The sequence below is a fragment of the Geotrypetes seraphini genome, chromosome 2 (genome assembly GCF_902459505.1).
Source record: "Geotrypetes seraphini chromosome 2, aGeoSer1.1, whole genome shotgun sequence".
In the NCBI taxonomy this organism is placed as follows: domain Eukaryota; kingdom Metazoa; phylum Chordata; class Amphibia; order Gymnophiona; family Dermophiidae; genus Geotrypetes; species Geotrypetes seraphini.
The window spans coordinates 300,151,464-300,164,035 of NC_047085.1; the positions used below are offsets into that span (position 1 = coordinate 300,151,464).

The 12,572-nt window shown below is 40.3% G+C and overlaps 1 protein-coding gene across 2 annotated transcripts in view; it reads right to left on the bottom strand.

Annotated features, from left to right (window-relative positions):
* Positions 1 to 990: 990 nt before the first annotated feature.
* The window catches only part of IL2RB (interleukin 2 receptor subunit beta), a 194,575-nt gene continuing 182,993 nt past the window's right edge, over positions 991 to 12,572 (bottom strand). For both annotated transcript variants that reach the window (XM_033929886.1, XM_033929885.1), the window contains 2 exons: positions 5,698 to 5,782; positions 991 to 2,085 (listed from right to left, as the gene is read on the bottom strand). In XM_033929886.1, coding sequence (XP_033785777.1) covers positions 1,300 to 2,085; positions 5,698 to 5,782 — 871 coding nt within the window. In that variant the 3' untranslated portion in view covers positions 991 to 1,299. The remainder of the gene's footprint in view (positions 2,086 to 5,697; positions 5,783 to 12,572) is intronic.

Below are 12,572 nucleotides of genomic sequence, written 5' to 3' on the forward strand. Positions count from 1 at the left end.
TTATTTCAAATGCTAAATTATTCCATTGCTTTGGTGAGATTTTTTTTATGAGATACAAGTTGTTTGGTGCACATCAAATTATCAGACTTGAGCTCTTGAAGTAGGCTCTACAGCTGAAACATGGCTCATGTTGTCAAGCCTTTTACGTTTCAAGTTTATTATATTCTTGATATACCGCCCATTGATATCATCTAAGTGATGCACAATATGTTGATAGTGGAATAAAGTCTTCTGAAGGAACGTCATTGGTTTGGATTTTTTCAATCAGCTCCACTGTGATTTGTTTATGTTTTTGCATTAGAGGTAGACATTTTGGGCTTTGAGTGGTGGCAGCAGATCAACCATGGGCTAAGTGTCAGCAGGCTGGAGGCAATTGAAAATTGTTGGAGCAGACAAATAGTAAATGTATGAAGTTATATGTGGATCAATAGTGCTTCTAGGTTTAAGGGGAAAACCCTTAAACCAGGAAGATAATAAGTGTACTTAATAGATTTGATGCCAGAAAAAATGGAAGGAATTCAGTTTACTACATGTTCATGATGACCTTGATGTACTCAGACAATCTAAATTTCATTCTGCATTTCAAGGCAATTACTATTCAAGTTGTAGAATGCTATCAAAAACATTTTTTTTTCTAATAGTCAAATCCATACTGTACTGAAGTTTTAATTCTTCTTACACCTGGTTTTTGATTTCATATGTTCCTTTTTTGTTGTCCTTCTGTTCTATTCCCATGACGTTACTGCAGTCTATGTAATTTTATATTTTATCTACATCTATTGCAGTGAACAGCTTGTAAAGTGTAGATAAGCAATGGGTCAGTGGGATTTAACACCACTGTAATGTTGCCAGTGATTTACTTCTATATTTAAGCAACATCATCCTTTACAATAATCTGCTCATTCTGTTTTGATTTGATGAAGATAGTATGTCCTTGAAAGTTAATTACATACTGTACATAATGTTAATCCAGTAGAAATGCATCATCTACAACTTTTTTTACTGACTTTTATTTCTCCACAGAGCATAACCATGCAAAGAATCCAGAGCTCTTGTGTATGTATGTGGTAGTGGGGGTGGGGGGAAATGCAGGGGAATCACATATACTGAGTGCCAAGCCCTAAGTATACTAGTATTTTCTGCCAGTAGAGAGGCTGGCTCTGATTGAGCTGGAGGTCCAATGACTAACAAAAATTTGCAAGGTACAAATTTGACAGTTTATAAGAAAAGACCATAAGAGCAACTCCTCACTGATTCTCTTATTCAGTCCTGGAATCACTTCCTTGTTCAGCATGGCTTTCAGACAGAATGAGACCCGTACTGCCCCTGTAGTTCATTCAGTGTTAAGTAGTCTCTATTAACCAGGTTCAAAGATGAGGGGTGACAGAAACAGTTGAGGCCTTGCACTGTTGATGGTACATGGCCGTTGTCACAATCCACCAAATGGGGAGTATCATGTTGCTGCTGACCTTTGTCATCTGATCCTGTGATCTCATCAGCTTCTTCCTCTATTATTTGCCAATCTAATGTGGCCATGGGAGTTGTGAGAAGGTGGGAGGGCTCCTTGTTGTTTCTACTTTCTGCTATATTTCCAGCTGGTACTTGCATCTCTCTAGCAGAATTTCCAGTGAGTACTGGAGGAAACCCTAGGAATAGTTTAGAAAAATCTGGAAGCTTATGTTGGGGATCATCTTGTAAGGAATAGTTTGGTATCCCCATGCTATCTCCAGTTGTATGCCCCATGCCCACCTTTGCAGAGCACAGCGGAATGTCATCCTTTGCACCTGGAGAGTGAAGAGCTTCATATGACGGGCTGGCTTCACTGCTGGAGCTCTCATTACTAAAGGGCTCATATGTAAAATAAATCTGGCAGGGGTCAATCTTGAAAGAGTTGGGATAATGGAAGAAGAAGTAGCCCTGATTTGTGAAACTGGAGATTGAGTGGCCACTGGTGTCCTGAGGGGCTGTAGGGAGAAATAATTCTTTGGGGACAAATTTCTTTGGTGCAATTTCTACTGGTGAGATTTCTGGCAATATTTCGGTTGAAGTGAAGAATGATGGGGCAAATGAATGGGCAATCCATTTCTGAAAATAAAAGGGAAATAAATACAAATGAACAGGTGAAAACAGATCTTCTGGGCTTTAAAGCTACTAGTCATTTAAATATCTGTATTATCTCAGATTTCCTGAGAGAACCAAATTTAGATATAAGACAGTCAAGTCATTGATTGCACAAACTGTTGTTATGCCTTCATATATTGAATTGTAATCCTTCATTTTTCCCTAGCCAGTGTACTGTAATTGAAACTATATTTTATGTTGTACATAGTATGTAAAATCTTAAAAGCCAAAAAGATTATATTTAGTTTGCAAACTGAAATTCTAGAACTAGTCACTGACAGATGTTTTGTCTCTTTTGATGGTAGTTTTTTAAACTAAGGGCTCCATTTATCAAGGCGCGCTACAGGGATTAGCGCGTCGGACATTTCATCACGCGCTAACCCCTGCAGCAAGCCTAAAACCTAACGCCTCGTCAATGGAGGCGTTAGCGACTAGCGCGGCAGGCGGTTGAACGTGTGGTATTCCGCGCGTTAACCGCATACCGCACCTTGATAAAAGGAGCCCTAAGATTCTCTTGTGAATGTTTTTCTTCTCTTAAATCTTTTTGCTCCATATTTATATGCCTTCCCAATCCAGAAGGGATACTTGGACAAAGGAGGGTGAGAGAAAAGTCTTCTATGGGTCTTTTTCTCAGAGCCAATATATGACAAACTGGCATGATAGAGACAGCCATCTTCCTTCCCCACCTGACTAAATATGGCATTTCCATGATGTACCTGAAACCTGCTAGCTCTGTTGATCATGTAGAGATTTTGCTGTGGTTAAAATAATGGGTGTGTTAAGTTTTCCAATAAAATCTTGCTTGATTAATGTGGTTTTTCAAAAAATTAGCTGCAGGTTTTATAAAATGGATATTGATTGAACTTTCTACACAACTCTTGAAAAGGAAAACAGAGAGTGGAAGGGGAAAGTAGGAAATTGAAAATGTCATGAGAGAGGATAAGAGAGAAGCAGAGAGAGAGAAAAAGAGGGAGACAAATTAAGAGAAATAATGACAGACAAGATGTAAATGAGAAATTGAGAGAAAAAAACCCAACAAGAAAAGTGATGGTTAAGTCCCATCTGCCTATTTTCTTGTCAGATGTTGACAGGCTTCAGCTTTCACTTCCTGAAAAAGTTCTGAGGTATCACATCAGTCATTCCTGTAGCTGAAAGCTCACTCATGAACTCAATGATGACAAATATAGTTATTAAAAAAAACAACAACAACTGTGAGTGATATGTTTCAGAGATATGATTGTTTCCAGGCCATACTGGTTTCCATTTGATTCCTTCTATGTTGTTCATTGTGAGAAAACTCTGCACCTGGCCTGTACTACACCAGCTTGTGTTTCTGTTCACGCTGATGTTAACGGTTTCTCTTTCTAAGGTAGCTACTGACATATGGCATCCACTTGATAAATGCTAACCAAACATAACCATATTTAAAAGGGTCATGCCCTCTGTCTCCCCTCCTCCCCGACAGTTAAATCGATGGCTGTAATGGAAAAAGCCAGTTGATGTGCATAACAATGGCTGCTCTGTATTTAATGTTATAATATTTGTTATTTTTATCAATTTTATTTCATGCTATTTTTGGTATTTTAATAATTGATTTTTTATTGTATTCTTTGTATTTTTGTATAGTTTTTAATGTTATGTGTGTTATGTTATAACCTGCTGTGATCACTGTTTCCTCTAAGCTAAGTAAGAGTCTTTCAACTGCAATACAGCCAGTGTGTGGGGGTGTTCTTCAATATTGTGTTTTCAATCACTAGAGCAAGGCAGGTTCCCTGGAGTCCTGTTCCCTTCACCATTGAAAATGTGATAGTGAAACAGCACTCCCTACTGGCAGGACTGTAGGTAGAGGACTTCCACTCAGCTTAAAGGGAACAATGGCTATGACCACTAGATACAGCAGGCTATACATTTTTAAATAAATAATAATAGCACAAATGCCCCCTCAGTCTCTGTTGATGCTTCTTCTCTTGTGCTTTTTGATTTCAAATGAAAAACACACCATAGAGAAAGAAACAGCTGAGACAATTCTCATCCTGTCCTACCCTACCCTCCTGACATGCCCTAAATTGTGTACAGCCCAAAAACTGAGAGGGATGTGCACGAAAGGAAGAAAAGATGGAAAGGATTCTGAGTGCTGGGTAACAAAAAATAATCTGAACGGGGAGATGGAGACAAATCTTGTTAGATTAGAGAATGTAGAGAAGAGAAAAACCAAGCGAAAGAAGAAAATAAATGCAGTAGAGAGACTCAAAGGCAAGGGGGAGATCAAGAACAGAAGATGGAGCAGAATTTGTGGGTGTATAAAAAGAAGAGAGAGAAAAGCCATAGCAGGAGAGGAAGAAATAAAAGGAATTTAAGGGGTGAGATGGAGATGACTTTATGGGCGCTGGGAGATGAAATCATGCCAGAAAGAGAGAGAGAGAGAGAGAGAGAGGAAAAAGATAAAGAAGACTGAGGGAGGTGTATGAAATAGGAGAGGCTATGTAGAGAGAAACATGTGAGCATAAGGTGGATAGGTACTTGAAGGAAGAAAAGGGAAGGAAAGACAAATAGTGGTAGAAAGAGGAGAAAAGGAGATGTGAGTGAGGAAGGTGAAGAGCAGGGGGATGAAAATGTGCCATACCGTCTGTCTCACCCCTTTAAACATTCTAGATCTATTCATGTGTGTCATATTTAAAATTTAATTACATTTCTTTTTTCTGTGTATGGCCAGAGACTTTGCACTGGGGGTTTAGGGGGGGGGGGGTTGTGTTGGGGGAGGGGGGAGATGCTTGGAAAAGGGATCAAACTGGACCAGTCTTTTGGGGAGATGGAAAAGAATGCAATCTGTATGTCCTTTGCTTGTTTATGAATAGCGCAGGACATTCTAAGGGTAATTTTATAAACCATTTTCACATGTGAAACGGTGATTTATACACACATAAATAGGTTCTTCAAATGTTAGGCCATGCCTAAAAGTATGTGTGGTGGAAGCTGGCACGTTCTTGTGTAGATGGGCTCAGGAACTGAGTTTGGGCAGAGTACGAGCAGCATCACGATTGACGCACACACTTTAAAAACTAAGTGCACTCACATTTATTGTACATAAGTGCCTTCAATCTAGGTGTGATTTCTGCAGGATTTTTGAGCCTATGCATTTCTAAAAATTATGCTAAAAATAAACACCTGCCCAACATAATCACCTAGGTACTCTGTTACAAAATTGCCCTTTTTATCTATAAAGCAGGGCACCTAGTCACTCTATCACAGAGGTCTCAAACTCCAACCCTTTGCAGGGCCACATTTTGGATTTGTAGGTACTTAGAGGACCTAAAAAAAAATAGTTAATGTCTTATTACAGAAATGACAATTTTGCATGAGGTAAAACTCTTTATAGTTTATAAATCTTTCCTTTTGGCTAAGTTGTAATAATAATATAGTAATTTATAGCTAAAGAGACATATGATCAAGAAACTGTTTTATTTTACTTTTGTGATTATGATAAACATACTGAGGGCCTCAAAATAGTACCTGGCAGGCCGCATGTGGCCCCCGGGCTGTGAGTTCCTGTCTCACTGTAAGAACAAAGCACCATACCTGCGAACTTTCTCCTTGCTCAGAATTGATGGGATCAAAAAACTTGGCTGGGTCAGGAATGTGAAGATACAAAACCCTCTTAAACCTGAAATGTAAAAAAAATAAACAAATAAAGAGCAGGAGGAGCAAAAGGGAGGAAATCCAAGAGAAAGATTAAGATATTGTTGATATCTTATATAAATATGAATTATTCAAAGATTACATATAGGCACAGAACCCTTTCCTCAGACATACACAGAAAAGACCTGTGTGATCAGGCTTATGACAATAGATATAACCTGAGGCTGCTTCTGTTTCTTGACTGGATTTTCAGCAATGAATTCAGTTTGGCTTATATATGGTTCTTATATCCAAATATGCACATATATAGTTGTATCTAGAATATACTGTCTGTTTTGAATTTTCAATTAAAAAAGAAATTAAACATAAGGGCTGACCCCTAGTGGTAGCATCATGAGACAACTGCTAGGACTAGTAGGGTTACCATATGGATCCAGAAAAAGGAGGACGGATTAAGACATCCGGGTTTTACTTCAACTGAAAGCAATAGAAGTAAGAACAGATTGGGTTTTACTTCTATATCAATGGAAGTAAAACCCAGATGTCTCAATCCGTCCTCCTTTATCTGGAGCAATATGGTAACCCTAGCTAGGAGTCATCAGTGCCATTTTGATACTTGGGGTCAGACACAGGGCGAAGGGGTGTCACTAAATGATAGGGATTACCACCAGAGAAATCCTAGAAGGGGAAGATGGATCAGAAAACTGGGTTGGAATGAGGGGAGAGGCTTTGCACTGGGGGTAGTATTGGAGGGGGGAGAGATGCTTGGAAAAGGAATCAAACTGGACCAGAGTCTTCTGGGGAGATTGGATTGGGTGGGGTGGTCTTCTGGGGAGGAGTATGGTTTCCTGTCAAGGAGGGAAGAGGAATGGCCACCACCATGGATTCATGTTCTGTATAAGGTTGGGGCAGTCGTACAATTGGACTGCTGGTAGCATGGCTGCACTTAACTCCACCTCTTAAGATGACGTTAAGTGTAGCTCATCAGCAGTCTTGACCCATATGCTTTCACTGGCCATTCTTCCAATCTGCGTCTGATATCTCCCAACCCATTCTAGCTGCTTAGCAAAGCTTAGTTAAAGGGCTTCATCATTTTCACCTGATGTCCAGATACTCCCTGGGAGAATGACTACTTTTAATTGATTTAAATGTAGCAACTTAGTGAAACGTGGTGGCTGAGATGACTACAATATATTTAGCTGTTTGGCAAGGGCAATTTTCATCCCAGGGGAACATGCAATCTAGCTGGCAAAACCTCCAGTTAGCTGGCTATATCCCTTTGAAAACTGGCCTAACTAGTGCACTCTGACAAATCAGTTAAACACTGCTTCTTATCATGTGGAGTTTCATGCCATCCAATGTCACTGTGGTTCTGAAATGCCTTTCGCAACTCTGTAAATTAATTTTTCCAATTTGCTGAGTTTGGTTAAAGGGTTAAAACTTGGTGTAGCTTAGAGGGACATGAGTGGCAGAAGAGTTATATTTGTGCCTTTGCAAAATAGTACAGCAAGCTGATCACATGATGGGTGCCAGAGTATTTTTGACTATTTATTGTAAATCTACATTTTCAAAATTATAACTACACACATCTGTTCTTGTTGTACTGCTCAGTTCTTCTGCCAGTTCTTGCTAATGGTTTGGCACAGCTTCTTTTTCCATATGCTTGTTACGCTCTGATGCAGCTCATGAAACACTGCTCTTGCGGTTCCTTATTCTGTGTCCTAGGTGCACCTCCTGGCTGCATATCTGAAGGATTGTGAATAGCTCATCTCTGGTGTTGGGACTCTTTTTCCACTGAAAAATTCCCAGCTGTCCTCTAGGGCATCCTCCCTCTCCCACCACTACCATGTTGCAGTGATCACTAGGCTGCTGTAAGTAACCTTTCGGTTATTAATACTTATGTAAATAAATAAAATACTCCGCCGCCCCTGCCACAGGTGACTGAGGATAGACAGTGTCTATGTGCTCCATACTTTCACATCTTTGAAGCTGCTTCTTTGACTGGGCGCCAACACATGGAAAATTCAATTTTTACTACGTCTTCAATGTTCTGCACTCTGGTTCATAGAAAGTGGCACAGAAAGCTTCTCCCAGAATACACAGAAAAAATATTCATATTACCACAGCTGCCTCTGGGCTGAATCAAGAAATAATCACAAATGTCAGTTTTTCACTCCAACCTACATGGATAAACACAACTGTCTGTACAGGTCTCGATTGCTAATGGAGGTGGAGGACTAAACCTTCATTGGTGGAGGACTAGCCTTCATTGAAAGAACTACCAAGTCTATCTTGTACTCAGCCTATCCCATAAAGCCTTGCTGTTGCTAATCTGCAACCCTGGTCCCACTTGTTCTTGGACATTGGTCTCCTAAACCTTCTTTTCACTCAGAGCACAGACTTTCTCCTCTTCTGCAGTATGAATTCCTTCATTTACTAAATTAACTTAATAACTCGATAATCTAGGCCTTTAATCCGCCCCTCACGTTTCATTGTCAAGATGACAAACTACTACCCTTGGCCTTTCCAATTCTTGTTCCCCTCCCAAACCACATAGATGATTTGCTCAGAGTCAGTGCAACAGAGGGTGGGTGCAGTAAGCAAACTTTCAGCTTGCACCCCTTCTTCCTCCAAAAATTAACTTTTAGGTCCCTAGCATGCAGAACTTCCCCTGCCCCCCAGGAGATTTTTAATAATTAGCAATCATGATCATCATACAAACATCTTCTTTGTGTTTGTTTGGTTGTCAGGTCCTATTGTTTGGCTTTGACTGCAGCTGCTCTTTGCTGCCCCCAAGAAGCTGATGCCCAGCTCAGTATTTCTCAACTTCTTCAAACCAAGTACCCCCTAACAAATATCAACTGAGCTCAAGCTCCGCCCCCATAATAACAGTACTAATAGTAATGCAATTTCTTCCATTCATTTTTCATATACACACAATATAATCTTATTAACAATTCATAATGGTAACCACAGTATTAAACTACACAAAGCACACTGTAGAGAGAGAACATTTTAATAATCGTTTATATTCTGTTTTTTTCAGAGGTCAAGGCAGATGACTTTAAAATATGCAATGTCACCTCAGTAACAAATATAGTGCATAATATATTCCCCTTTTACAAAAGCGCATAAGAGGTTTTAGCGCTGGCTGGTGCGCTGAATACTTTGCACTTCTCCAACGCTTGTAGAAACTCTATGACCATCGAAGCACTGTGGAGCATTCAGCGCGCCAGCTGGTGCTAAAATCCTCTTCCATGCTTTTATAAAAGGGGGGGGGATAGACAGCAGGTATAAATTCTCAGAACCGACACAATAAATTGAAAATAAAATTGTTTTGCCTACCTTTGTTGTCTGGTGATTTTATTTTTCTAATCATCTTTTCCCAGTCTCAGTTGCGCTTCCTTCTGTCTGTGCTCTTAACTGTGTTTCCAGTGCCTTCTTATCCATTTGCTGTTTTTCTTTCCTTTTTCACTTTCTGCCCTACATCCATCTTTTGCACTAACTTTTAACATTCAACTTTTTTCCTTTTTTCTGATATCTTCCCAGAATCTACTTTTCCATATCTTACCTTCCCTTCCTATCTCTCTCATCTTCGATGGTCTGGCATCTTTCCCTACTTCCCTCCCCCTTTGAATACTGTCTAGGGAACATGTATACAAATTTCTTTCATGTATATTCATTAGGGTTATCCTAAACAAAACTGACTAAGTAATGGCCCTCTGAGGTCCTGCAGGAATACTGCCCAAATCACTTTTATGGATTTTTAGATGCCTAGATGGCCAAAAGAAAATGGCCTTAAAAGTACAACCCAAGTCATAGAGATGTGATAATGTCCCTATATCGCTCCATGGTGCGATCTCATCTAGAGTATTGCGTTCAATTCTGGTCTCCTTATCTCAAGAAAGATATAGTGGAGCTAGAAAAGGTTCAAAGAAGAGCAACCAAGATAGTAAAAGGGATGGAACTCCTCTCATATGAGGAAAGACTAAAATGGTTAGGGCTCTTCAGCTTGGAAAAGAGACAGCTGAGAGGAGATATGATTAAAGTCTACAAAATCCTGAGTGGAGTAGAATGGGTACAAGTGGATTGATTTTTCATTCCGTCAAAAATTACAAAGACTAGGGGCTCCTTTTACTAAGGTTTGCTAGCGTTTTTAGCGCGCACTACATTGACGCGTGCTAACCCCATGCTATGCACCAAAAACTAATGCCAGCTTAATGGAGGCATTAGCATCTAGCACGCATGGCATTGCAGTACGCGCTAAGCGTGCGCTAAAACCGCTAGCTCAGCTTAGTAAAAGGAGCCCTAGGGGATACTCGATGAAGTTACAGGGAAATACTTTTAAAACCAATAGGAGGAAATATTTTTTCACTCAGAGAATAGTTAAGCTCTGGAATGCGTTGCCAGAAGATGTGGTAAAAGTGGATAGTGTAGCTGGTTTTAAGAAAGGTTTGGACAAATTCCTAGAGGAAAAGTCCATAGTCTGTTATTAAGACATGGGGGAAGCCTCTGCGTGCCTTGGATCAGTAGCATGGAAGATTGCTACTCCTTGGGTTTTGGCCAGGTATTAGGGACTTGAATTGGCCACCGTGAGAACGGGCTACTGGGCTTGATGGACCATTGGTCTGACCCAGTAAGGCTATTCTTATGTACAAAAGTGTGAGGCAATGTTGCCTCAAATCTATATTTGGAACAAAACAAAATAGCTGATCTGGGCTGCTGACGTTAACTTGGCCCAATAACTTGGCCCAATAAACCCTAAGACCTCTATGCCCTTCCTTCGCCCCCTTTATCTCATCTTATCCTGCTTACTCATTTAAATTGTTTCTCCTTCTGCCGATCGTACCCCCCATTATTCCCCTCTACCCTTTATTCTCGAACTGTACCCTTCACATTACTTTCTTCTTGGTTCTAACCGTACACAGACTGTCTAGCCCCTCTTTGTTGTACCTATCTTTTGCTCTGATTTACCATTTTCTCTGATTGTACCATTCGCTGATTGTCCAGCCCTTCTTTGTTGTAAACCGCCTTGAACTACTATTGGCTTTGGCGGTATATAAGAAATAAATTATTATTATTATTATACAGGTGAAGGTGAATTGAAGTGAGAAAGGGGGCATGAGAAGACAGGCCCAACAGGAATAAAAGGCAGTAGGCTGAATGACATACTTAGTTCCTGACAATGGCCAAGTGAAGGGGGTGAGAATGAGAGAGAAGCCTGTGGTGCCTATGGAAAAGGGAGTAGGATTTAAACACTTAAGCCCACATGTTGGCTTCTTTTCCTACAGATACGGTGTGCTTTCTCCCTGCTGGTCCAAAAGTATTGTGATTTTATAAAAAATGATGTTCGCATGTTTCTTTGTAAAGTGTTTTCAGTCTGTTTATGTAAGTTGCATTTTACCACAGCAAAATGTGTGTGTGTGGCTCAAGCCACTTGGTGAGGGGAAGTTAGAGCAAACAGCCATTGAAAACTACTTGGAAAGGTGCTCTGGAAGCGAAGTTGGATATTGAAAGCAAAGATGCTATCACTGACCGATATGTATTTCTGATATTTCTTCAAGATAAGCTATATTCTGACACTATATTGTGTGGATTCAGCTACTTGCAGTCCTGATGAACAGTAGATACTGCATTCCACTAAAAAGAGGCTTGCGTTGACCTTGTGAATTGGGCAGGTTAATTACCTTAGTGCTGGGAAAATAGCTAATCTGTGATTTTTGCAAAGAACAAGTTTGATGGTGAATTCATACGTAAATATTTTTTATACCTCTGCATAAGAGTGACATATTTTTCTAATGCTAAATGTGCACAATGGCAATATAGTTCTTGACTGTAATTACACTCTGTGTAAAACAGAATAAAACCCATTATTAACCTTGATAAACAGAGGAAAATTGCATGGTCTGAATTCATTTGTTCTGCGTTTTGATTTCTAAGATACAGAGCATTAACAAATTACATACCGTATATATTCAAATATGTCTATCTGAATATAAGCTGAAGTAACAATTTTTCCTTCAAAAAAAGGGGGGGAAACTGTTAACTTGAATATAAGCCAGAAGGAATTATATTCAAGTATAATTATTCCTCTCTTTCCCTCTCCTACCCCCCATCTTGCGTGACTGTCATTTCTTTCTTGCTTCCTCCCCACTACGGTGACTGGCACTTTACTCTCCCTCCCCTACATAGTGACCAGTACTTCACTGTCTTTCTATCCCCTCCCCCCTCCACCATGGTGACAAGCAACCTGGTGTCTTCCTCTCTCGCCCGAGTGACATGGTGATCCAGACTCTCAAAACTTCCCCCCTTGCCGCCACCACCAAGTACCTCTTAAAAGTCAAATCTTCACCAAGAATAAATAGTGAGCAGTGTGACTAATACGCTGCTTGTGCCGGTCCCACAGCCCTTCATCTGATGTAACACGAAGTTGCATCAGAAGCAAGGGCTGTGGGGTTGATGCAAGCAATGTATCAGTCACACTACTCACTGCTGGCAAAAATTTGACCTTTCACAGATACTTGGTGGTGGTGATGGTGAGGGAAAGGAAGTTTTGAGTCAGTGGATCGCCGGGTCACCCAAGTGAGAGAGGGAGATGGGGGAGAGAAGGAAGAGTGAAGTGCTTGTCACCACCGAGGGAAGGGAAGGGAGTTAGGGAAGTCCTCTAACTCGATTGTAAGATGAGAACCTAATTTTTGGGCCCCAAAATCTCAACTTATTCCCAAGTATATATGATAATCCCTGCAGACCAAAGCACACGTAGAAACGTTGTTATGATGACATTATGTAACGTTAAATTCCAGGCAGGTTCTTAT